Here is a 26,885-nt window from a genome sequence, read left to right as displayed (position 1 = left end):
GTGCGAGAACGTGATGGGGAGTCAGGCTGCCTGTTTGTGTAGCTAGGATTCCCTTACCATCTGATCAGCTCTGCAAGAGCTTCAGATCCCTGCCTTGCCAGGTAAATCAGCCTGTTATTTAATAACAGCCATGTGTGGAGTCACTGAGGTGGGGGTAGTGAGGGAGACCCAGGTCCAAGATCTGCCACTAGGAATGCCTCCCAGGGTGCAGGTAACTGCAGGAAGGCTCTCTTCCAGTCTCTAGTATGGGGTTATGCTCCTGCGTGCGGTGCAGAGGGGGTCTGTACTGCCTCCTTCCCCTAGTTCAGGGCATTCCCAAGCTTTCTTGAGAGACAGCCACCTGCTCTTCCCCTATGATCCCAGCCAGGTTATGAGGTGAAATTAATCTCTGCTTTTCGGTGGTGGCCATGCTTCTGAACTCTTGTCTGAGATATGGCAAACACAAACTGGCCACCCAGGCTGGGCTGCCAATGCTGAGTGGCCTCATGTCCTTAACTGCTTCTGTCTTTCAGCCAAGCTGTATCTCTGGCTCTCGGAGAGCCCTCGGGGCTCTGCAGCGGGAGCCCAGGCCCATGCTCCGGTGTCTCCTGGGGCCGACAGCAGCACCCTGAGCTCCCTGCCGCCAGGCAGCTGGAAGGCATAGCGTGAGGCGCCTTTTTTGGTCCCAACTATGACAGTGGCCACCGGAGACCCAGCGGACGAGGCTGCTGCCCTCCCTGGGCACCCACAGGACACCTACGACCCAGAGGCCGACCACGAGTGCTGTGAGAGGGTGGTGATCAACATCTCGGGGCTGCGGTTTGAGACCCAGCTGAAGACCTTAGCCCAGTTCCCAGAGACTCTCTTAGGAGACCCAAAGAAGCGGATGAGGTACTTTGACCCCCTGCGAAACGAGTACTTTTTCGATCGGAACCGCCCTAGCTTTGACGCCATCCTCTACTATTACCAGTCTGGGGGCCGGCTGAGGCGACCCGTGAATGTGCCCTTAGATATATTCTCAGAAGAAATACGATTTTATGAGCTGGGGGAAGAAGCAATGGAGATGTTTCGGGAAGACGAAGGCTACATCAAAGAGGAAGAGCGGCCTCTGCCTGAAAATGAGTTTCAGAGACAGGTGTGGCTTCTCTTCGAATACCCAGAGAGCTCAGGGCCCGCCAGGATTATAGCTATTGTATCTGTCATGGTGATCTTGATCTCCATCGTCAGCTTCTGCCTGGAGACCTTGCCTATATTCCGGGACGAGAACGAAGACATGCATGGCGGGGGAGTGACCTTCCACACCTATTCCAACAGCACCATTGGGTACCAGCAGTCGACTTCCTTCACCGACCCTTTCTTCATTGTGGAAACGCTCTGCATTATTTGGTTCTCCTTCGAGTTCCTGGTGAGGTTCTTTGCCTGTCCCAGCAAAGCCGGCTTCTTCACCAATATCATGAACATTATCGACATTGTGGCCATCATCCCCTACTTCATCACCCTGGGGACGGAGCTGGCGGAGAAGCCAGAGGATGCCCAGCAGGGCCAGCAGGCCATGTCGCTGGCCATCCTCCGTGTCATCCGGTTGGTAAGAGTCTTTAGGATTTTCAAGCTGTCCAGACACTCCAAAGGTCTCCAGATCCTAGGTCAGACCCTCAAAGCCAGCATGAGAGAATTAGGCCTCCTGATATTCTTCCTCTTCATTGGGGTCATCCTCTTCTCTAGTGCTGTCTATTTTGCTGAGGCCGATGAGCGAGACTCCCAGTTCCCCAGCATCCCGGATGCCTTCTGGTGGGCAGTCGTCTCCATGACAACTGTAGGCTATGGAGACATGGTCCCAACTACCATTGGGGGAAAGATCGTGGGTTCCCTGTGTGCGATTGCAGGTGTGTTAACCATTGCCTTACCAGTCCCCGTCATAGTGTCCAATTTCAACTACTTCTACCACCGGGAGACAGAGGGAGAGGAGCAGGCCCAGTACTTGCAAGTGACAAGCTGTCCAAAGATCCCATCCTCCCCCGACCTAAAGAAAAGTAGAAGTGCCTCGACCATTAGTAAGTCCGATTACATGGAGATCCAGGAGGGGGTGAATAACAGTAATGAGGACTTCAGAGAGGAAAACTTGAAAACGGCCAACTGCACTTTGGCTAATACAAACTATGTGAATATTACCAAAATGTTAACCGATGTCTGATTGCAACCTATTAACATACTCCCAGCTCAATGGAACTAAATGCAGATATTGCATAATAGCCTGCATTGTAGTCAGTCTGTTCCTCAGTGTGTATCTGGTTCTGCATGGAAAGCAATAGTCGTGCAAGTGACTTTTGATCTTTTGATTTTTGATTTAGAACACAGAATAGCTATCCATGGCTTTCATGCGAATCTTTATCACCGGCTTAGGGGTTTCCAAAGATGGGAATCGCCTATGGAGCCAGGATTTTGAGGCCACCTCACAGCACATACATAACATGAGATCCACCTTTCCTTCCTGATTAAAGGCACACAGTATTCAGGAGATGCATCCCCACCCATCTGAGCCCACCTGCACAGAGGAGAACCATGGTGGCTTAGCTTTAAAGTGCTGGTAATACCTGAGAGGCCATTCCCATTTTGCATAGAAAAGAGCACAGGGTCTTGTGTGTGGGAATTTCTTTCTTGGTCACAGGCTGGGGTCTGCGAATTGCAGCTGCCAAGTAGATGCTCCGGAGGCTTGTGTTTCATAACGGAAAATGCTGCATTGGGTTTTTTCTCTGCAGTGTCGATGAGAGAGGAAAGCCCGGGGGAGGGACAGTTAGTGACCGATCGTGAGTTGTCAAGTTTCACATTTGTTCCCTTAGGCCTATGGGGAGAAGCTAACAAACCCAGGGACCTCTGCTTCAGATTTCACCATTTTTGCAGGATTTAGGGTCACAAACGCACGTCCAATTTCTTCGTTGCACAGGAGTTTGCAGATGTCTGCTTTCCTAGTGCTGTGGCCCAGCTACACTGACACTGCAGGGAAATTTCCCAGTGATGCAACAGAGCTGCATGGGGGTTTGTTGCATGAATCTCAATATTTAAAACACAGGAGATAACCTGTTTTCTTAGTAGCCTACACAGTATTCACATTTAGAGTATTAATAGCCTAGGAATGGCATTGAACTAGGGTTTTTATTTTCCCCCATCAGAAAATAAAAGCCCTCCCTCAATCAGGAGAAAAAATAGACTATTTGGAATGGGGACCCAAACTTCTGGCCCTCCAGCCCAACTGTTCTTCCAACTGGGGCAAAGCCAGGAGAGTGAGCAGGGAAGGCAGCATCTAAACACCTCACGTGACTGCACCTTGGGAACGACCTGAGCCATGGGCATGACTGTACAGCTGACCCGGGCATCCGGTCCTGAGGAAGGCGGGTCTGTGGATCCAGTGTATATAAATATATATATCAAATATCTCTTTCATGAGTTCCTCTACCTAGCTAGCTCTAGAAACAATTGCATTTGAACCTTGTATAAGCTTATGCAATATTTTTGACACAGGGCAATTTATGCATGTGTTTGACTATGTGCACTATAGTGTATGTATGTATATGTACACATATACATACGTGTGTGTATGTTTATATGCACACACACTCACATATATATTCACTCTCTGGAGTTCAGGTTCAGGAGCAAATCCACTGCTTGGTGGGTTGGTTATCTAAGAGGCCTGATGGGTTAACTGATCTCATCGGTAACCCCACTGGGCCTGGGTTTGCTGCCATTGCCTCAGAGACTCCCGTCTCCATGGACTCTTAGACGTTAGAATTGTCTTTCTGCCCTCCACGTGCTGCAGCTTCAGTTTCCCATGGCTGAGGCTTGTCTACTGAGTGCACAAGGGCCCTACAGCCCTCACGGCTCCAGCGGTCCTGGGCCAGCCCCACCCCGGGCCTCCTCTCTACAGTCCTTCACGGTAACCGTCTCCATTCTCACCTTTCCCACCCCACCTGTTTTCATTGTCATGGGCTCTGCATCACTCCCTCTCATGAGCCTTTCCCTAGAGGGCCAGAGTGGATCACCTGCTTTGAAACCAAGGACACCAGCGAGGAGGGCTTCTGGGGACCCACTTCCAGAGGTCTGGACTTAAAGGGAGCCTCCTCTATGGGGAAACTTCTAAAGCCCAGGATCAAGGGTGGAGACCCTAGATGAGCCACAGGCATCATTTTGGTTGACAGGCTCAGACTCTCTCCCTATTAAATTGGCAACCAGAGCTGCTTCAACAAACCAAAGGATGGGTAGAGGATCAGTCCCCACCCCCAGAAGAGGTTGAGAGTGACTGAGCACTGCACAGCCTCCAGGCAGAGTTGAGCGGGCCCTGGAATGGGGTGAGGGGGGCGGCTGTGCCTCACAGCCGGGCTTCTTCGCCTTTCAATATAATAGCTGAAATTTCCCAAACACAGTGAGTTGTGCGGTTGGCCTGCCCAATCGTGGCTCCAGCCCTAGCCTCGCTGTTGGCTATTTAGCACCTACAGTAACCTTGGGGGTGGGGCACCAGCTCAGGGTGCTAGGCCCAGGGTGCTCATTAGTTCCTGGTCACCCACATCCCCAGGTGTCTGCAGGGCATCCCAGGCCCAGCGCAAAACCTCAGTGCTTCTCTTCCTCTCCTCATGGGAGATGGTGCTGAACTTCCAAGACATGGGGCGGGAGGAACCCAGCCCGTACCTAAGGCCTAGGTCAAGGGTGTCCTTGACCTGGGATTACAAACTGTCCACACATACAGGCACACGTGCATGCACACCCACCACAAAAGGGGTACACTGTTGCCACATACACAAAGACAAAACATGCAACATACATGCAAAATACACAGAGTCCAAATTAATGACAAGGGCATACACAGAAGATGCATGGTTATACCCATATCCAAAATATGCAAAGACATAGAATGGACTTACCAATAGAGAACATGTACAAAGACCTACATGTACCATGTACAAGGGCATGACCTGCCACCAGGTGCAAAATACACAAAAACTACATGAATGTGAGTCTGCATACGAAATACAGAAAGATAATTTGCTATTGTTCTGCACACAAAATATACACAAACTCAGTTTAAACACATAATGCATTTACTCATATAAGACACACAAAATGCAGCACACACAACCAAGAACCCACAACATACATGGAATGAGTATGTATACTCAGATCCATTGCTCTGCCCTCGGAGCTATAAATTACTAGGTACCAACGAAAGATTAGATTTAATCGCCTTTCCCTAGCCTGTGTCTATACCCCTCAGTATCCTTCAAGAAGTCTCTTCCTCTAGTCTCTTCTCTCCCTCTCACCCCCAGATTTCATAGAAGTAACCCCCCAGGTTTAAAGCAGAAAGATGGGCCACCACTGTCAAGAAGATCTGTGATTAAGACTGGGAATCTCATGGGGTTTCTACCCATTCACCTTCCTCTCACCAAAAACCCAGGTTCAGAGTGTGGAACGACCTGGGACAGCTGGCGGCCTATCACTACACCTGCTTGCCATGCCCTTGCCTTCAAAGCCAGTCTACACAGAGAACCCAGTAGCCCAGGCTCCCCAGCTCCCAACCCCTGGGATCTCTGGATTCAGACCCATTCTGTTAAAAGCAGTGATGGTTCAAGAAACTGCAGAGTCCTGGGCCCAGAACCAGAGTGAGGATGCCCCAACATGCTCCCGGTCCACGGACCTTTTCGCCCCTCCAACTCCAGTGGCGCTGTGGGGGCCTGGTCAGAAAGTCGAGACTACTTACAGATTTATCTCTTAAAATGAGCCTCCTTCACCTGCTTGTGGCATCTCCCTTGCTCCTGGGCATGAGTCCAGCGGGGTCCACTCCCGAGTCCCCTCTGTGGTGTCCAATCATAGGCATGCTCCTCCCCCTCACCGGGGCTCCGCCTGGATGCCCTGCCTCCCATCCAGGTGCTGCATCTGGAAGAACCAACTGCACACCATCCAGCCTAAGGGAAGCATGATTAAAGGCAAACCTAAGGCTGCACAAGCAAATGACAACCATTTTTTAAAGAGCCTGATTTTGATTCTAAGGCCCGAATTCAGTGCTTTGTAAGATGACCCACGGTTTTGGATTGCCCACAGAGCAGGTTCTTCCCACCAGGAGGACTGTCTAGGAGCTGGGTGCATTTTGGCAAAGGCTGCCCCTCAAGTGGATGTTGGGAGTTGAAGTCAGGCATTGAATCAGGCATCGCGGTCTTACTCCTGCAGGTGTTCCTACCCTGCTCTCCTAATGACCAGCACAGCTCCTGGTCTCCATGGAGGGAAAGCAAAGCAGCCGGGCCAGATGGATGGGTCCAAATGGTCACAATTAGTGCAAAATGCTGGCCTTTCGAGTATTTCCAAGTCAAGTAGCAATTTTCCCTTTAGCTTCAGCAGGTGCCTCTGCAGAGTCAACCTATCAAGTAAGTTGGAGTTTTCAGGAGGCTAAAGAGAAAGAAGTCCAGGAAAGGTGGGCAGGTTGTCAGGAAGAGAGGGTCACTGAGCTGGTCAGACTTCAGAGTCAACTCCTCAGGAGCCGAAATTCAGTGAAGGGCGTAATGAAGGATTGGTACTTCTGTGGCGCTTGACGCTCTCTTCCGTCCACTCTGCTGCCTCCTCTGCCCCTCTCAACTGGCCTTCTGAGGGTGGAGCAGGAGTGTCACCAGGAGGTCAGAGTTTCTAAAGGGGCCCGGGGGGGGGGGGGGGTTCAGACTCCGATGGTCGATGTGGAAAGGGCTTCCCTGAAAGCTATGCTGGCCTGAGCCCCCAGCCTGGTGCCCACGTGGCCGCCCTGTGTGGGGAGCACTGTAGGGCTTGTGCGTCCTGTCTGCTCTTTCTAGACCTCCGTCATAGTGAGGTCTTTGGCGAGAAGGGGCAATGCCTTCGGAAGGCGCTCAGGCTGGGGGTTCGGTGCTGTCACTAATCGAGTAGTGGAGGAGAGAGCTGGAAGCTGACCTCCAACGGAAACAATAGGACAGTTAGCAAACTGCATGAGGAGGTGCCGTACCCCCCATGTCAGGCAGGAAGAGCACTGTCTGAATTGTGAACCCAGGAGTGGAGATGGGGAGCCCTGCTCCAGTTCTGGCTCTCCTGGGGGGCATTGCATGAGCCTTCATCTGGACAATGGCTGCCTGGTCTGAGAGGGCGGGTCCATGTGGACTGTGCGGCCAGGGTGCACCTTGGCAACACAATGGAGGGTTCCCCAGTCTTGGCAAACTGTCCGTTGCCAGGTTTGAACCCATGACCCTAACTTCATTAGGATCATTAGCCATCTGAGCCAACTAGCAGGGCACTGGATGCAGGGAGGTGTCCAATGGCTATTGTGACCATCATCTGTGTCCCCAGACGTAGCCCTTGTTGAGACCAGCCCTCCTCCCCCATCAAAGCAGCAAGTGGGGACAGGTGGATGGCAGATGGGTCTCTTCCTCAAACTAATCGAGTTCACATTTCCCTTCTTTTCACTTCCCTTCCCACCAAAGCTCAGCTCCATCCTCACAGTGTGTATTTGAATGTCTGTAAAGAGGAAACGTGCAATAAAATAAACAGTGACTGTTTTCTTTAGCAATAGCTATTTCAAAATCTTGTTCTCAGGACTGAAAAGTGATAGTACCTGGATTATCAGATAATGCCCTTGGCTTCTGGGCGTTAGTTCACTGTCTGTAGTTCCCTCTTCTTCTTGGGGCCTCCCATCCTGAGGCTCCGACCCTCCTGGAATGTAATCACATGCACAAGGGAGACCCAGGAGGAGACTTGCTTTGTCCCTGTCTCTTCCCCTGCACACTTCTCCCCAGTGCATCTCTGTCCCTGGCTCCCCACCTCTCCCCCTTGCCGGCTGCTCTCCCTCGGCATCTCACAACCTCTAGGCACTGAAACCTTGCGTTCGAGTGACCTCCTTCCGTCAGCCCGTCCCGCTGGCTCTCAGTCCTGGCTCTCAGTCTGCCTGGCAGGATGTCATGAAAGTGCAGAAAGCGCTCACCAGTAGATAAGAATAAAGCATCCTGAGCCGTTTCAGAAGATCATTTCCATGCACTAAAAGCCATTACTTGATCCATTTGTTTCCTTTCCTCCCCTCCCCAGGGAAATGGATGCTGGGGGAATGTGGCCTGGAGGTTTGCACCTGGAATCAGTAGCCGGCAGATTTGGGGAATTGCCCCCGGCTGTCCCTCAAAATAAGCTGACTTGCATAACCAAAGGGACTCCACGAGAGCTATGGAGGGAAACAAGTTATTGTGCATAGAGGTCCATAGGGATAGGGGTTGGGTTGTTAGGACATGACATTTGTGACATAGAGACCCCACCACCCCTGCGGTGTGCAGTTGCACAAATATTTGCACACATAACAGGGGCTTCAGAAGAGGCCTCTGACCTGAGAAAACCTACGAGGTTAACTCTCGGACTGGACAATCAGGAAGGGTGGCAGCCCAGAGTCCATCCCAATCCTCTTCGGTCTACCTTGCTCTATACACGTGTGTACAGCGAAACCTCAGTAACTGATGGCGCAATCCTCAGGGAAGGGCATGTCCTACTTTGCTTTGCGATTCTGGTTATTTGAGTGGGGATGGGAAAACATGTTTTGGTCCAACCTGTATATTTCCTAAGTAGGTTAGTATAAACTTTCCTGCCTTAGTAAGTCAAGTGCTCCAAGATGATGGAAGACCTTGCCTTGCTCAGGGTCAGCACTGTGAACCTCAGTGCTCACCTTACAGAAGTGTGGCTGGACAAGACCAAAGAGATAGGCATCATGGGAGCTGGCTGCCAGCCGGCCCCGGAAGCTGGCCGTCTGGGCATATTCTGGCTCATCAGATGATGCCCTTGCCGGCATTCGCCTTTCTGCCGAAAGTATAGTCAGAAAACAGATTCCTCATTAATGGGGCATTTGGTTCATTGGTCCTGAGTTATCAGAGGTTTTCCATATATACATATATCTGTGTGTATATATGTATAGTATATGTATATATGTATACCATTGTTTAAAAATTAGACAATTATACAGTAACTGATCCCCTTAGTCTCACTGATGTTGAATAAATTTGGCAATCCAAGAAATAAACTGAATTTATTTGAATTTTTCAAATGACCTTCCTTTGCATTCTCACCACTTCTCCAGTTCAGCTAACTCCTCCGTGCAGAGACCTCTCCTGAAGATTGGTCTTTGCTAACAAAAGACCAGGCTCCGGGGGGGTCCCCTCCCTCCCAGGGGGCTGCCTGACTCAGGGATATGGGAAGTCTGACCCAAGGGCCAGGTGCTTTCTCCTTTGTGCTGTCCGCCTGGTTGGCTGTAACCTCATCACTAAGGACCAGGAAAGTTCATGCAAACTTTGTAGCTCTGGGGGAGTGGGAAGCTCAAAGACCTGGCAAAGGACCGATCTGTGTTAGCTTTCTCTGTCGTTTGGTGGTGGTGCCCTCAGCTCGGGATCTGAAAGTAGAGTTTCCCTAATAAATGTGTCTGCCCCATGGAAGGTGAGGTGTGTGGTGACCAGCGGAACGAGCAGACCTGTCCTGTTACTGACTTGGACGAAATCTAGGCTGTGAATGTGGACAGTTGACCAGCTACTTTAGTTGCTGCTTTGGAGAAACAGCTGGGTTCGAGCTAAACCACCTTCTCATTCTCCATCTGGCCTGGCAGCCTTAGATCCATGGGAGACGGTTGCGACCTCACTTCCTGTGTTTCACTGTGTGCACTCTGCCTGGACGGGGTGGGGGGATCCCTCACTGGTATCTGGGGCAGTCGGGGTGAGGCAGGGCAGCCTGCTATCTCCCAACACTCCCAGCAGCCGGCCAAGCTGGCCAAGCTGCAGTGGTCAGATGGAGAAGCCCACAAACCAGACTGAGCATGACCAGCTGGTAAACGGGGCTGGGGCAGCCTGTGTGTGTGGCCATTTTTTACACTGGGTGAGCCTCGGCGTGGAGACAGATGTAACTTTCTGTGCTCCTCTGCGCTCCTAAAATAGTCAGCTCTGTTCCAGATGAGTTTGCATCACTCCACTGCTGACGACGGGCAGGTGTGTGATTACATAACAGTGTGGCCAGCGCTGCAACATGCAGGTGATGGGGGGTGCTGGGGACATGGCTCTGCGCTAGGACCTTTGGTAGCTTCCCAGAGGAGTCAGTCCTGTGAGAGGCCTCCAAGCCCCGCTTCAGGAAACAATCCCCTAGAGGAGACACTGGCTTCCTTGTGTGTCTGAGCACATAAACACTCTGGGCTGCTAGAGAAAGCCAGAGGAGGAGCTGGGAGAACGATTACTCAAGGGCTTGCTCAGCTGCTGACACGACTGCCTGTGAGCCTGTGAAGTGCAGGGCAAGGCCAGTGCCCTGCCCGGTGGGGCTGGAGCGGAGCAGGCAGCCACCGTCCAAGTGGGAGAGGCAGGCAGGAAGCAAGGCCGCTGGCTTGGCGAGGTGCGCGTCGGCTCCGGAGGGTCTGAACATGCTCTGTGCTTGCCCCAGTTCTGCCTTCACGTGGGCTCCAGCGACCCAGTTTCCTTTGGTTGTCGTGCTTGGACGATTCCCTCATTTGAAGGGCCCCAGGAAGCTGGAAAGCCCCATGATCGAGCTCCAGCCTGCTGAGCAAACAATGCCCCAGCCAAATTGGCCTTGGCCTGGGGTTCTGCATCCCTGCACCCCTCCCTCCACTAAGGGCGATCTTAGAACAATCAGGATTAATGGTGCCAGCAAGTGAGGAGGGTCCTCTCGTTTCACCAGGGACCCAGCTGTGAGGCTCGAGTTCAGGATGCTCTCCTCTCCTAGACCCATGTGCTCATGTGCTTCTGTAGGCTGTGCCTGGAGGTCTTATATATCACACACATCACGTGGAAATGGCTGCTCACGTAGGCGCATGCAGCCCAGACTCTAATTCGGGTTGCACTGGCTTCCTCGCTGCTCGAGCATGGCTCCGTAGCTGGCCTCCCGTGTCCTGTCTCTAACGATGGCTGAAAACCCAAAGACAAGAGGCAGATAAATAAACCTCCCTGGGATCAATAGGAAAAGGAACTCCAAAGCGGATGGTAAAGCTCCGTAAGGATGATGCCAAAAGGGAACCGGGGTCTCCATGGTGATAAGAGGCTGGGGACCAATGGGAGCGCAAGGCGGAGCAGGACTTGTGGGGAAGACTCACGGGTGTTGGGAGTCATTTAACTATTTGTTTGCTTCATGAAAATTTAGACACCAGCTGTAACTGCATTGCACAGAATGTATAGATATTATCATTCTTGCTGACATTTTCTGGAAGCTTTCAGCCCCACCAACACTGCCCCGCCCAGGACTTCTGCAGCTGAGAGTTCCTGTGTCAGTAGGGTCTGATATTTGTACATAGGTTATACATATATGTGTACATATGTGCCTCAATGAACATTGCCTGTCCACCTGATCATGGGTGTACATAGACTTCATAGAGCTCCACAGTCTTTTGTAAATATCAACACAAGTAAATAAGTGTATAAATATATATTACTGAGGATTTATTTTAACATCATTCTGTGTGAAATGAAAAATATAAAATAAAATTTTTGACAGACACTGAGCACTCCCACCTTCTTTCTCGCCTGATCAGATTGCTGCCCGACATCAAGCGCGTGTGACTTCCTGGCCGTGCATCACGCCGGTGCCGGCCGCCGTGAGGGCCCGCCGGACACCAGGGCAGGACGTGGGAGGCTCTCCCGGGCACCTCAAGGACGGTCCTGCGTCCAGTGCGCACAAGCAGAGCTCGTGGACGGGAGGGTGGGCAGGTGGGTCTGAGATCCCTCCCGAGTTGGCTCGGTGCCTCTTGTGTTTTCCGTGGAGCTGGTGGATGTGTGGGAAGGGAGACCAGATTCACCACCCAAGGCAGTCAGACCCTGGGATCATTAACTCCCTGCACCCACCTTCGCAGGTTGTGTTCTCAAACCGCCCCCACTTCTTCCCGTTCCTGCTGGTGCCCCGGGGTCTGGACCAACCATGCTCTCAGCTCTCACATGAGAAGACCGGCTCCCTTCGCCTCCCCTGGAGGAGGGCCTGGTTCTCCAGCCATGTGTGATGCAGTGGCACCTCATTGGAGAAGATTCACACACACACACACACACACACACACACACTCTGCTGAGGCGCTTCCATCTGATTCCCTCTCGGGGCTAGTCTAGGTCGAAGCTGGACTTCAGGCGGCTCAAAGTGGCCATGGTGTGGCTCTGACTAGTCCTTGCCCTCGGCCACCAGCAAGCGCATTCCACCCCCGCGTCTCTGGTTGCCGATCTGCAGTGACGCCCCCTCGCCGTCCGCCATGCTCTGCCCCAGGAAACCCAGCAAGTGAAGAGCTGACATGTGGGCCTTCACCCAGCGTGGAGGGGAACTGTGGGGCGCCCAGAAGAGCTCTAGACTTCAGAGCAGCCCCAAGCTGACTATTAGGGCGGGGCTCCTTCCCCCAAAGAAATGGGAAACTGAGTCAGGCCCCCAAGGCCGGGTCTCCCCTGCTGGGCATGGAGCTACTGCCTCCAAAGAGCTGAGGAATGGAAGCTGGTGAGAGTTTGCTCTGCCCCTGCCTGTCCAGGTTCGCTAGGTGAATACATCAAGGGGAAACGAGAGGGAGTGTGGAAGCCACAACAGCAGGGTCCCCATTCTTTCCTTCACTGTGGGGTACAGGGGCTCCCGTTAGTTCAGTGTGGAACACCCATGCTGTTCAGGGACACTGGGCCCCTCCGCCTGGCCTGGGCGCCTGCCTGTGCACCCTCCACCACAAAGACTGGGCCCCTGGGCTTTGCCAGCCAGTCTCTCCCGATGACACAGGTGCCTGAGGGTGGCGTGGGGTGTCCTGGGCCGGTGTGGTGAGCAGGGGGAGCGAAGCTGAACTGGAACAACTTAGAAACAAAATGGACCCTAGAGAATCCCAGCTCTGTCCTCACCGGCTCTGTGACCCTGGGTCTCCGGTGTCTCCTTTCTGTAAAGGGACCATAATGCCTGCCTTACCTCAGGGAGATTAAATGAACGTGTGGAGCATGGGGGAGCCCAATCAGCTTGGTGACTGCAGCCCCTCTCTCGGGTTCCCATGCCCGAAAGATCCAAGTGGACCAGGACACTCCAAAATCTGAGGTGTGAGGGTTGAAGGACTTCCAACCTGTCTGGTCCAGGGTTTCTGATCTGGGCCACGAGGTCCAAGAATTGACTCATAAAAATTATGCATGACACCTGTGGTGTGGGTGTTTTTCCACAAAGAGTGTCCAAAGCTGTCCCCAGCCCCAAACGTTACAACTTGGTCAAACTTGCCCTGGCTGGTGTGGCTCAGTGGTTGGAGCATCGGCCCATGCTCCCTTCCACTATCTAAAAATCAATGGAAAAAATATCCGCGGAGGAGGAGGAACAAAAACAACAAACAAACAAAATTATTGGTCGAACTTAAACCCCCTCATCTTGTCCCGTGTCCAGGAAGGGATGTGATTGTCCCAGAGTCACTGTCATTTGTTCAAAACAAAACTAATTTTAAAAAATTTCTGTACTTGCTGCTTAGGTACTCTGCCCTCGTGGGTCTTCCAGGGGGAGACAGAATTCACCTGCAGTGCGTCAGGGGCTGACACAGCGCGCCTGACCCTGCTCTGAGGACACGTCTTTCTATTAACTGTCCCCTGCGTGGCAGCTGTGCCAGGGCCTCAGGCCTGGGATCCAGACCTGAAGTTTCCCCAGGCTGCTGAGCACAGCAGGAGGGAAAGGACCACAGATTTTGGTGTGAAATTTGCACTATTTAAATGATATGCAAATGAGGAAGTCTGCATCTCCTTAACCTCAGGACTGGGGCATTTCTGAATGTGACTGTCAGCTCTGTTTATCCTCTTCCTTTTGTTGTCTGAGGACACGCCCTCACCCCCACCCCTCAGGTCAGTAAGCAACACACTCACAAATCACTGGCTTCTCAAGGAAGGGTCAGGACTCTGGCCCCTCCCTAACGCAGCCTAACCGCCAGCGGCACCACGCAGTGTGTTTGCAGCCGAGTTAGGAGGAAAGCTCCGGCTGTGTGGCTTCCTGAACCACGGAAAACCTGCCTTACAGGTGTGTTCTGTGGGAGATCTGCACACTTCACTCATCGCTGGGGAGCCACCAACAACGTGTGAGGGAAACCGCGCCCATTCTGCCAGGGGGTGTGGCACCTTGTCTCCCCCAGCCTAAACCAGGCATCTTTAGGGGTACCGTTAATCCCTGAATTCCCAGCACCTAACACAGTGCCAGGCACAATAAATAGCCACGGCATGAATCAATATCTATATCACGTAGTCACAGCGGTGGCCACGATATCCCCGTCATTGGGACAGCAAGGTAGGGCCTCTATCCCATCCTCTGAGGTTAGAGTGGCCTGTAGGTACAGATGGTCTGATCACCTGAGTCAAATGTCAAGGTGCCACACATCTAATTACCTGTCCCCAGCACACACTCCCTTAGGTCCCAGAGAAGTTGCTCTCCCAAGCTGGTCCAGCCCCTGGGCCCCTGGGCCAAACCCTTCCCATATCCCAAGGATCTAGAGGTCTAAAGGGGTTCTACAGGCTCCCAGTTGAAGAACAGGAGATCGTGGTGCCTTAGGAAACACAGGGCCTTGGGGTCATTCCTGCTCTCTGTATGTAAATTGGAGTATCTGTGTGACCCGAACAAGGAAGATGATATTTCTAAACTCCTGTTTTTCTGTCTCGATTTAAGATTAAAATGCCTACCTCAAGGGGTTGTCATGAAGATTTTTTTAAGTTACATATATTTATGTATCTAATATATTTAATATGCTGATTTATATAAAATATATATTATATATTATATTTATATATTGTATGTTATAGGTTACATATATGTTGTAGGTTATATATTGTATGTTATATTATATTTACATATTATATATTGTATGTGTAATTTGTATTACAATGTGTGTATCACCGTGTATGTGCAGAGGCTCTGTTAAGTGCCTGGGGTACATCACGTCCTTTAGTGATCACAGCAGTCCCGTGATGTGGGCGTTATCACCTCTACTGTATAGATTAGGAAACTGAAACTCAGAGAGGCTATGCAAGCAGCCCAAGGTCACACAGCTCATATCTGGCTGAGCTCTGCGAGGCCAAAGCCCGTATCTTAATGAGCATGACAATCACTAGATGGCCGTCCTCCCTCACCACCACCTTCTCCCTCGGTTGAGGGCTCATAGATCCTTCTTGCAAGAAGACAAACAAGGAAACCTCGTCTGCCTTAAGAATCTTGATACAATCGAAGCAGCCCACTTCCACCTCGCCTGCGTGAGCTACGATGGAATGGCCAGTCTTCTCCCTCAGCCCTTCATTCTGAGCCCTGGAAGTGGCGTCAGAGACTTGTGGGTTGGTGGGGAAGGCACCCACCCCGGGAAGAACTGTCTCACTCCCTTCAGTCCTCAGTCATCTAAGTGTGCGGGGCAGCAGGCGCCAGAGCCCACCCATCGGGCCTTGGCATGCCCAGCACCCTTGCTCCAGCTGGGCCAGACCTCCCAGCAACACTGCACCCCACCCCTGTCTACCGGCCCTCTGCCCTTCCCACCCAGCGTGCTTCCGCTGGTGGCTGTGGCTCCTCCCTCAAAGGGTGCAGTTGGGACAGAACCACCTGGGGACAGGCAGACATGGGTGCATACATACGGCGTGCATGCGTGCGCACGCACGCATACACACACACACACACACACACACTATTGGACAAATCCTCACAAAATCCCGGGACCTGCTTTCATCAATCTTAGACTAGCCTCAGGCCTTGACACTGGAAAGCTATCAAATCAAGAAAAAGAAAGATTCTTTATGCAAAGTGGATTTTCAGTAAATATGCTGACTGAGTAAATGGGCCACGTGCAACCGCAATGTAAGGGAAGCCACCCATGTGAAGTCACTGTGCTGGGCAGTTTGCCTGTCTTACCTGGTTTAATCCTCGCAACAATTGTGTAGGCTCACTGTCATCATTTCCATTTTCAGATGAGGAAATTGAGGCACAGAGAGGCATAGTAACTGCCCAAACTCACACAGCTAATGAGAGGGGCAAATATAGGACTCAGATCCAAGACAGCTGGAAGCCATCGAAGCCAAGTCTAATGCCCTCGGTATGACACCTCAGCGCCGTGGTGGCCAGCTCCAGCTGGAGTCTTACAAGGACACTGCAGGGAGCCCTCTGATCCCTGGGAGCCTCCAGAAAATAAAAGAATGAGGCATCCCGAGAAGAGTCTGGAAGTCTGGGATTATAGGTGCAATGGAATCAGAACACCCTCTGGGGTATTTTTGTCAATGGGATTCACAGGCTGCAGGTTGTGGGTGAGCAATGCTCTATTAAAAGTTCCTGAGAAAACTCTGGTCCCTTGGGCCTCAACTCCTCAGAGAGCAAAAGGGAGGAAGCCTGGGGGCTTCTGCACCCTTCCCCCAGCCTCCCTCCTCGCTGTGCCTTTTGGAGTCCAGGTAGTGGGGGAAGGGTTTGCCTGCATGGCTCTTCTTCCTCCTCCCTCTGGTGGCCTGACCCAGTCTCCTTGTGTATAAAGCAAGTCTGAGGGTCGGTGATAAATGCCCTTCACACTGGAAGTTCCTAGCACAATGCCTGGTACACAGTAAGTGCTCAACACATAGTATCTTCAGCTCTGGTCAGAATCCCAGCGCTGGTTTTCTGCCTGGGTAATTGAGCTCGCTGGATCCCAACTTTCTCATCTATAAATCGGGTGCTACCACCCGCCTTGCAGAGTTGTCCTGGGTATAAGGACCTTATATAAAACACCTCTCAGGGGGCCTGACAGGTGATCAGTCTTTAACAAATGCTGCCGAGTGCTGGCGCCCCCACACTGCTCATTTATTCACTCAGCGAACGTTTGCAGAGCAGCTGTCAAAAAATCCCACCTGGTAAGATGGCTCCTCCCTCAGGAGAGAAAGGTGGAGGACAATTAAATCCGGGGCAGGGAGGACATGAACCCTGAATCAGTAATTGTGCATGCGTGGCTCGTGGTGAATGATGGCAGAATGAATGCATGATTCCAGGAATGGATCATTTAAAAAATGCTTGCATGGTACCTACTCCGTGCCGGGCACTATTCTAAGCACCTTACGGGTATTAGCTAATTTAGTGCGTACGACTACCCTATATGGTAGACGCTAATTATCCCCATTTTACATGCAAGGTAACTAAGGCTCTGGGATGTTTACATAACTTGCAGCGGCAGAATTTGAACCCAGGCCATCTGGCTTCACAGCCCACACTGCTAATGCTCCCTCTTAATCATGGCCCGGACTCTGAAGCAGTATCTCATCATTGAGCCCCATAGTACATCTACGTGGCAGCCGGCTGGGCATTATTATCCCAGCTCACAAAGGAGGAAACTAAGGCATTGGGAGGATAATCACCTGCCAAGGACAGCAGCTGGAAACAGAAGGAAGAGCTCCTGTCCGTGGTCACCACGACTGCCTCTCAGCAGGGAGTGAGGGTGGGGAGGTTGAGGGCAGTAGAATCCTGGAAAGGGTCTCCGGGGTCACTTAGACCAATTGCTTTATTGTATAGGTAAAGGGAACGAAGCCCAGAGGACCGCAGCTTGCTTAAGGCTGCACAGCAAGCTGGTAACTGGAATGCTAGTCTGCCGACTGCCAGGCAAGCCAAGGGCACCACGCTCTTCAGAAGAAGGCAAGAGCCACAGCACTGGGCAAGGGAGAGGCCCATGACGTCAGGCAGCGTGACGTAAGCCTCTATCATGTTCCAGCACCACACTTGGTTTTATGCAAAGAATTGTACCCTCTTTCTTGCTAGTCTGCGAATATACATAGCAAACAAAGCAACCAGAGCTCCTGCCCTCATGGGGTTAAACCGATGAGGGGGCTCTTTTGTGCAGGACAGGCAGGGAGGGTCTCCCGGATAAAGAGGTGTCTAAGCAGAGACCCTCAGGAAGCCGGGGAGATGGCCATGCAGATTGGTGTGGGACAAGCGTCCAGGCTCAGGGGCCAGCAGTGGCACCATGCCAAGGCAGGAGAAGGTGTGCCTCTCAGAGGCCAGTCTTGCTGGAGCAAAATGGGCAAGAGGGCAGCCAGGCAGGGTGAGATGAGGAGGAGGGGAGCTTGCGAGTCGCAGAGGACCTTGTAGGCTGGGGAAAGGAGCCTGGGTTCTACCTTGGGGAAGGTGGGAAGCCACAGGAGGCTTTATAGCAGAAGACAGAATTGATTGGACACTTTCTCTGGGATCACACCAGCTGCTGTTTGGAATAGACTGCAGGGGGCGAGGAGGGAGACGAGGGGCCCGTTGGAAGGCGGTGAGAAGGCGGGTGAGAAAGCGTGGCGGCACGGGCGGCCGTGGCAGAGGAGTCGGTGAGAAGGAACTGGACTCCGGATACAAAGATGAGCGAACAGGACTTGTGGTGGACTGACGTGCACTGTGAAAGGAACAAAGGTGGCCAGGATAACCCACACTTTTGGCTTGAGCCTCTATGTCTTGTGACAGAGCCATCTGCACAAACCAAACAAGAGTCCACTTACCCAAGGGGGTCATCAGAGTCTCGCCGTGCTGCCTCCCCACGTCCTCACTGTGGACACCTGAGCACTCTTGAGGGGGCGCTTCCTAGCCACCGACAGAATCAAGGTAGCTCCTCTCATGAGACCCCACCTCCTCCCAACCCACCCAGCCATAGACTTTCTGCCGGATCTGAAGAAAACCCTGGCCAGTTGCAGGAGCCCAGGGCCAGTCGAGCCCAGGCAGGGTCAATGCCCAGACGTTCAGCCAGGCCTGGCCCTGATTTCATTGCGAGATTAATCCGACCAGCTTTCTTGCCAGCAGAAGTGCCCCTGGGGCGCAGCTTGGCCAACCCCTGGGGCGCAGCTCCGGTGCCTGTCAGAGGGAGTTAGCCTCACACACCACACCCTGGGTCCCGTCCAGCAGGCTGCGCCGGCCCTGCCACTGGCCACCTGGAGTCTGAAAACAGGCTGGTCCAGACGAGTCCTAGGCCAGAGCATTTGGGGTGCAGAGTCTGCTGGGGCTTGAACAGCTAGGACTCCTGGGAAAGAATAAGGATCATCAGTAATGGATCAGTAATGGACTCAACTCCAGGGGAGCTGACCGAGCAGCAGGGTGGGGCACAGGGGCTCCAAGTACTGATCTAGGAGCTCAAGCAGGTGGCCCCTCCCAGACGGGAAACATGAAGGGGATGCCAAAACGATCTGCCTTTGGGTGTCAGACAGACCTAGGTTCAAATTCATTTACAAGCTGTGTGATTCTGGGCAGGTTACTTAACCTCTCTGAAACCACTTGTCTCTGTGAAAGGTTGGTGTGAGAGTTCGTGGCACACAACAGGGCCCCAAGGCTGCTAGTTCACCTCCGTTCCGTCCCGTTGTCCAGAGACAGGTACAAAATCATGTCCAGCTTCCCTCAGGGTGGACAATGTAGGACACCAATGTCACCGAGTCATTCACCCCATTGAGCACATCTTTGGAGAGCCAGCTCATGTGTCTCAGTACCTGCCCTCAGCTCCAGAGCAGCTCCAGAGTCAGCCCGCGGCCGGCGGCCAGTGTGTCTTCCCTCTGGGCCCCAGCTGTCCCCACAGGTGCTCCCGCCGGCCAGCAGGAGGCGGCTGGTGCAGGCACGGCGACCGTCCCTTTCTGTCCCGACGGCAGCTCTCACGTTCTAACCCTCATCTGTGCCTCACAGTGGTGGCGGCGAGGTGGCTGATGTTAGCCCTCGGGCAGGAGAGGAAACTGTCCGAGGCGTGCAGCAGGCTGGCCCTGGAACTGGACCGATGCAGAGCTATCCGGAGCATGTTTACACCCGGTGTGTCACAGCCATCTTGGGAGGTGGGTGGGGACTCATCGAGACCCCACATGTTCCCTGGTCTGCCAAGGCCACTGAGCAGCAGGCAGCAGAGCCAGGGCTGGCTTCCGAACCCCAGTCCCTGGCCTGGTACCTGCATCCCCCCTAAGCGTGGTGGTCTTTGGGGTCAGCCACAGAGGGGCTCGGTTCCGCAGCCTCACTGCCACGGGGAACGCAGCCCGGGCCCAGGTCAGAAAATACAGTGACAGCAATAACGGGGCGAACGTTACAGCCGGGACCGGGCTGGTGCTCTACATACAGGTTACAGCCCTCGGAGCCTCCCTCCCCGGGGTAGCATTACTTTCTCTCACGGACGAGGAGATTGAGGCTCAGAAAGAGCAAGTGGCTTGGTCCGGGCCACAGAGCTGAGAAGTGCTGAGCCAGGAGCCCGGGCATCCGCCTGCTCTCGGCGTGGGAGGCATCCCGTCAGGGAGCAGGTCTCTCTATCAGCCCACCTAAGCCGGGCCCCGTGTTCTCAGGGTCTGCTCTGTTTTCTTCTACGCATGTATCACAATCTACAATTCGTTTCATTTTTGTATTCCCCTGCTCACTTTCTGACTCCCGTGAGCACGCAGCTCGGGGAGACTAAGACCGCGTCTGGAACGGAGCCTGGCACACAGTAGGCGCTCTGGGCACCCTGATGGGGGAGAACGAAGGCTCCCTCCCCACGGCCGCAGAGCAGGAGCTGGGATGGAGATCCTGCCTCTGCCTGTGGAGGGGGGCCCCGTGGCCCAGGGTGGGAGGGAAGTCGGGACTCTGGAGCCAGCCAGACCGGGGTTCTAACCTCAGTATGTCCTCACCATGCAACCCTGGCCAAGCTGTAGTCCTTGGTTTTCCCACTGGTTCCAGGGGAACAGTAATAATTCCTCTCAAGGACTGCTGTGAGGATTAAATAAGAGCATAGAGAACGAGACCCAGATGGATCCTGGCCTATCCAGGCTCAAAGACAGAGCGCTCCCTTCCCCTCCTGCTGACAACTGGCCTTGGGACTCCAGGCTGGGCAAGGGCCAGAATCCCACTTTCACTAAGAGGTGGCTGCTGCCGCCCAGCCTCGGAGCCTGCTCCCCCCCCCCACCCCCCACCCCCCCCCCCCCAAGCATGCAGCAGCCAATTTCAAAGTATGTAACTATGCCAGGCTGCCTCCTCAGCTAGAGAACAGCTATACTTAGTGCAATTTGCATGTATTTTAAGCTGACTTGTTCCAGGCAAAGAAGCCGATTCATGAATTTAATAACATTCATAGATTCCCAGAATGTCAGCACTGGGAGAGACGTCAGAGACCAGCCAGCCCAGCCCCTCACTTGGCAGAGCAGGAGGGAGGGCAGCAGACAGCAATGTGTCCAAGGTTATGCAGCTGGGTGGAGCAGGGCTGGCAGCAGCCCCTCAGCTTCATGTCCAAGTGCAGGGCTCATTTCAGGGCCATGTGCACTTCACTCTCTGCCCCCCCAGCACTCATCTACGCAGGTACGAGTTTGCAGCCTTCGAACCCTCAGGCTGCCTAGACACCCCCCAGCAAGGGCCTCTCAGGTGGCCTTGAAGGCAGGGGTGAAGGTTTGGGTGTGGTCTGGGGCAAGCGGAGGACCTGCTGTGTGCATAGGACAAGGCCGCCCACTGGGTGCCCAGTCTCTGAATCCTGCCCTCCAGGGCACAGAGGGACCCATAGAGTGAAATCTCATAAGCATTCCCACTCCCCTCAGCAGCCCATTAAGATGATGCATTAGATCATCCAGGGATTTACCTAGAGCATATTTTTAACTTACGTCGGCAGCTATTGCCTAGCGAGCCTTCTCCCTTCTGGTAACTGCACACTTCTTGCTTTATGGGAATGGTCCCTCTCCTTGATTCCGTGGGGCTGTCAATCAAAGGGTCCTCAAGCCTTGCCATGGGGCTAGGCATGTGACCCAGACAATCTAGTCAGCTGCCCAAGAGTGGTCATGTTACCCAAACAGTCCTTTTGAGGAAGTGAGATGCTTATGGCGACCTGGTGTTGCTTTTTTTTCTGAAGCAAGTTATAAAATGATGCAAACTGGTACTGACAACCATTAGCTTTGCCATCACCAGGAGAAAGCCTGCCTGAAAAAGAAAACAGTGCACTGATGCCATTGTCGAAATTCCTTGATCAAGCCATGCCTGAAGCCCAGCTCAACCCACTTAGGCATTTTCTCTATTTTCTCAAGCTAATCTGAATGGGATTACTTTACTTGCATCTGAAATACTCCTGACTCAGTCACTAATCTGCAGCATCCCTTGAGGTAATAAGTCCCATGAAGTAATTCCTACCCTGTAAAATTGTACTTATTTGGGAGAAGGCCCTAAATTAACCTTCTGAAGCTTTATGAAGGTCTCCCCCATCTAATTAAATTATGTGCAGACTGCCCTGTGCCAGGTGCTCTCATATTAAGTCATTTAGTTATCCCAACACTTCTCTGAAAGTATTGTTATTATTTTTATTAACCCTATTTTAGAGATCAGGAAACTGAGGCTCATAGTGGCCAAGTAATTTCACCAGAGTCACATAAGAACTAAATGTTGAAGGTGGTCTCAGACTTGTGCCTCCAAATGTGCTAATGAAAGTGTCACATTATGGTGATGATGGTGGGGGTGAGGGGAGGTGATCACCGCTCTCATTATTGAGCACTTACCATGAGCCGGACACTGTGCTAAGCACTTCAGATACATCATTTACTCCTCCCAACAATCTTGAAACTTTACAGCTGAAGAAACTGAGGCACAGGGCACTTATGTAACTTGCCTGGCTAGTCGAGGGGAGCTGGGGTGGACCCCCAGCACTGCCCCTCTCTTTCCAGTATTTCAGATTATGAATGTCAAGTCTGTGTTCGTACTGCTGAGACTCTTCCTGAATTTACTGATTCAACTCTCATCCCCTCTCAGCTTTTGTTTCTCTGGTCTAAGGAGAGACTCGCTGTCCTAGAGATGGCATCAATTCCTCCTGGGTCGTCCACCCGCACCTCGGGTCAGGCCTGAGCTGGCCAGGCTCACGCAGACACTGCTCACCTGGATGCTCACCCAGGCTCGGGAGCCCAAGGCCAGGCGTCACGAGCACCCTCCTTGATCGCTGCTACCAGACAAGGGCTAACAAGGGACTGAGCAAGGGTGGTGGGACCCATACCTGGGGTCAGCCGTAGGCTGGGCGTCGGTAGACACCGGGTTACTGTCTCTCTGGCCCTCACCTCTTGGAAGCCCTGCTTGGGGCGCTGGGCAGCGGCTCCACGGCGTTTATTTACAGAGCGAGGTCAGCGCCCGCCGGGATCGCTGGCACGCCAGGAATAGCCCGGTGACCTAGGCCGAAGAGTCACCATATTTGGCAGAGGAAAGAAAACCTTTACGCAGAACAACAGAATGGTCCGGAATCACTGTCCTTGCCAAAGCCGTCTCTCCAGGCCTCACCTTCCCAGCGTGGACACCTCCTGACCCCCGCCAGAACCCCTCGATAGCCTTCATGCTGACAGACAGACAGACAATGACGGGTCATGCTGTCTGCTGGCTCTGCCCGCCTGGGAAGCCGAGAGGAGATGTAGGAACCCGTCTGGCAGGCAGGAACTTGCTTTTGGTCATCCAGTCACCCAGACGGCTTCCCAGGCTGGGGCTGACCTACAAACGACAAAGTCAGCCTTGGGAGGGAGCATCTAGGACACCAGGGACAGATGGCTCCATCGGGGCCAGAGACGGGACTCTCCTTCGGTGGCCAGCAGGGTCATTTCGTCCAGTCCCCAGGCTCTACGTCCTCTCTGAATGAAAAGTTAGAAACATTGTTCTAGAAAACATCATAGGAAGAACATCACAACGTGGACTTTCTCAGGCCCCGTCCAAGAGCCCATTGTCCTCTGGCCTCATGGAAGTCGACCTTTGACCTTTGACCTTTGGCCACCTCCATCCAGTGTGCCCTGAGCTTTGGGTCACAGGAGAGAGCTTTGGGGAATATATAGAACACCAGCTTCAGTGTCCAGCCTGGTCTGAAATCCAGTACCCACTCACTGGCCCTGAGCAGGTAACTTCTCTGAACTTTGGTTCCCTCGCCTGTATCATAAGACTAACTCTCTCCTTGCCAAGTGGCTGTAGGGATTAACTGTTCAGTAAAGATAGCTATTACCATTTTTCCAACTATTTTTAACTGTTTTCACTCTGAAAGCCCAGGTCTTCCCCCACCAGATGCCGACCTACAGCAGCTTCCCCGATGAGCACTCCCTGGGCCTGCTCCTCGTGCCGTCCTAAGCCATCTGTCCCCTGACACTCTCTGGAGACAGTGTCCCAGTCCCAGATACCACGTCCAACAGTGCGAGGTGTAGGGGTACTCTCACTCCTCAGAATGCTCGGCACGGAAACCCGGTGTCTTCTCTCTGCCCATCCTCAGACCCCTAGAAAGTCGCCTGCGCCCGGGACGGGCCTTCTACCCCGGTCCCAGGCGGACCCCTCGGCACACTCATGAACTCTCACCACATGCAAGAGTTCATTCAAAATGCATCACAGCCCTAAAGTTAGAACATAAAACTATAAAACTTCTAGAAAAAAACTGGAGAGAAAAACATCTTTATAATCTTGGGCAAGGCAAAAAGTTTTAGAGGTGGCACCAAAGCACAACTTTTCTTTTTTTTAATGATAAATTGAACTATATTAAAATTAAAAACTTTTACTCTCTGAAAGAGACTATTAAGAGAGTGAAAAGAGCCCTGGCCAGTTTGGCTCAGCGGTTAGAGCGTCGGCCTGCGGTCTGGAGAGACCCCGGTTCCCGCTAAGGGCACGTACTTCGGTTGCAGTTTGTCCCCGGCCCTGGTTGGTCGTGCGGGTGGCAGCCACTCGATGTGTCCCTTCACGTCAATGTTTCTGTCTGTCTGTCCCTTCCTCTCCCTCCCTCCCACTCTATCTGTACAAAAAATGGAAAAATATCCTCGGGTGAGGATTAAAAAAAAAGAGAGTGAAAAGACAAACCATAGGCTGAAAGAAAATGTTTGCAAATGACGTATTCTCACAGGACTTGTATCCAGTAATATGAAGAACTTCCACAGCTCAAGTGAGAAACACAAACAGCCTCATCTCAAAATGGGGAAAAGGTTTAGATATTTTGCTAAAAAAAGATAAGTGAATGGAAAACAAGCACACGCAAAGGTGCTCAACACCAGTTAATCACTGAAGAAATGCAAAGCAACACCAGGGTGTGGTTTTACCATACGTGTAGCTGTCTCTACACACCTCTTCGCATGACTAAAATAAGAAACCCTGGTTGTAGCAGGTGCTAACAAGAATGCGAAAGAACTGGGCTCTCAGACATGACTGGCTGCAAATTGCTGCAGCCACTTTATAAAACGGTTTACTAGTTCCTTACGAAGCCAAACATAAACTTAATGTATCACCCAACAATCCCACTCTGAGATAGTTACCCAAGAGAAATGAAAACGTACGTTCACACAAAAACCACTATGTGAATATTTATAGTAGCTTTATCCATAATCACTAAAAGCTGGGAACAGCTCAAATGTTCTTCATCAGTTCCTGGATAAACCAACACGCACATCCAAACAATGGAGTGTATTCAGAGATGAGATGCAATGAGCTACGTTTACACACAATGACATGAGTGAATCTCAGATGCATTTTTCTAAGTAAAAGAAGCCAGACCCAAAGGGCTGTATAATATATGCTTTTATTTATGTGATTTTTTGGGAAAGGCATTTGATCAGATTTAGGTTTTCACCTTTACATGCAGTAAAATTCACTCTTCATGGCGTACAGTTCCATGGATGTTGGCAAATGTGTAGAGATATATATTCACCACCATAATCAAGACACAGAATAGTTCCATCACCCCCCAAAACTGCCTTATGTTGGCCTTTTGTAGTCAACTTCTCCCCCAGCCCCAGGGGCAAGGAAAGGAGCTCTGTGTTTTCTGTTTCTAAGCTCACTGTGGACAATCTCTGGTTCTCAGGAGCAGGTCAATGCAGAAATTTCTGGGGAGTGATTGTCCTCAGCTGATGTGACTGTGAGCTTTAAGAATAGCAAGCAGCAGCCCTGGCCAGTTTGGCTCAGTGGTTACAGGGTCGGCCTGCGGTCCAGAGAGACCCGGGTTCGGTTTCCGCTAAGGGCATGTACCTCGGTTGCAGTTTGTCCCCGGCCCCGGCTGGGTCGTATGGGTGGCAACTACTCGATGTGTTCCTTTCACATCAATGTTTCTCTCTCTCTCTCTCTCTCTTTCTCCCTCTCTCCCTCTTTCTCTCCCTCCCACTCTATCTGAACAACAACAAAAAAAGAATAGCAAGCAGCACCCGCCAGGAGCCAAGTGGGCTCTCCAAAACAACACTGTCCGACTCTCAAGACTCCTCTGTGATCAGTCAGAAAATCACGACGTTCTGCTGTCAGGAAGACAGTCAGCAGAGCCTCCCACCAGGCCTGTGGACAACTGCAGCATGTCCCCAGTGGAGACAGTTGTGGAGGCGGCTCTGGCCCCCGGGTGCTGGCCCTGTCCCCATCAGCGTTCCCACTGACCATCTGGATGAGGGACTGGATAGAAGTTGATCCGACCTGAGATGCAGGAAACCAGGAGAGATGTCAGCATCCACCTTAAAAGATTCCATAGATTGGGACAACGGGCTACAGGGAACAAGTCAGCCAAATACAGAGCGGGCAATCCCTAACTGTCAGCGTTTCTTCAGGCGGAGACTTGGGCTTCGGTTGACTTGTCTCCATATTAACACATCAATGACATGGTTCCCAAACACACCACCCTCACTTGGGCTTTGTAGAACAAGCTGTTTTGCTAGATGCCTGGGTATCCCTCCCCTTCTTTATCATGGTACTCCTTCCTCAGGCCTTGGGTGTCAGCTCCCTCAGAAAGCCCTGGACCCCAGCCCCTCCATGCTGTCTAAACCATTAGTCCAAACCTGTCAATGGTTTTCCCCAAGTGTCCAGTGAGCAGCTACTTCCTCTCTTTGCCAGTGAGCCCCAAGCTCCCAGGTCTCTGCCCTCCGTAGCCCATCACTCACTGCAGCATCCGGGACATGTGAATGATGAATAAATGCTTCATAGGTGAACGGACGGAAAAGCGAGCCAAGCACAGTGGACCCTCCATTGGGAGCAGCCAGACCTAGGGACAGAGGGCCTGAGTTCTGTGACCACATTCTCCCTGGACCACCTCCTCCCCG

General features: G+C 52.3%; 1 protein-coding gene across 2 annotated transcripts; it reads left to right on the top strand.

Annotated features, from left to right (window-relative positions):
• Positions 1–670: 670 nt before the first annotated feature.
• On the top strand, positions 671–3,564 carry KCNA2 (potassium voltage-gated channel subfamily A member 2). 2 transcript variants are annotated; one of them, XM_036273396.1, is made up of 3 exons: positions 671–1,570; positions 2,576–2,583; positions 3,244–3,564. In XM_036273396.1, the coding sequence occupies exons 1-3, from the start codon at positions 671–673 to the stop codon at positions 3,314–3,316; spliced, it is 981 nt and encodes a 326-aa protein (XP_036129289.1). In that variant the 3' UTR covers positions 3,317–3,564. The 2 variants fall into 2 exon arrangements, with proteins under 2 accessions (XP_036129289.1, XP_036129288.1); XM_036273395.1 differs by lacking the exon at positions 3,244–3,564 and having other exon boundaries at positions 671–2,581.
• The last annotated feature ends 23,321 nt before the right edge of the window (positions 3,565–26,885 follow it).

Source organism: Molossus molossus, unplaced genomic scaffold (genome assembly GCF_014108415.1).
Source record: "Molossus molossus isolate mMolMol1 unplaced genomic scaffold, mMolMol1.p scaffold_m16_p_20, whole genome shotgun sequence".
NCBI classification, from domain to species: domain Eukaryota; kingdom Metazoa; phylum Chordata; class Mammalia; order Chiroptera; family Molossidae; genus Molossus; species Molossus molossus.
This window is presented reverse-complemented; position numbering and strand designations above follow the sequence as displayed.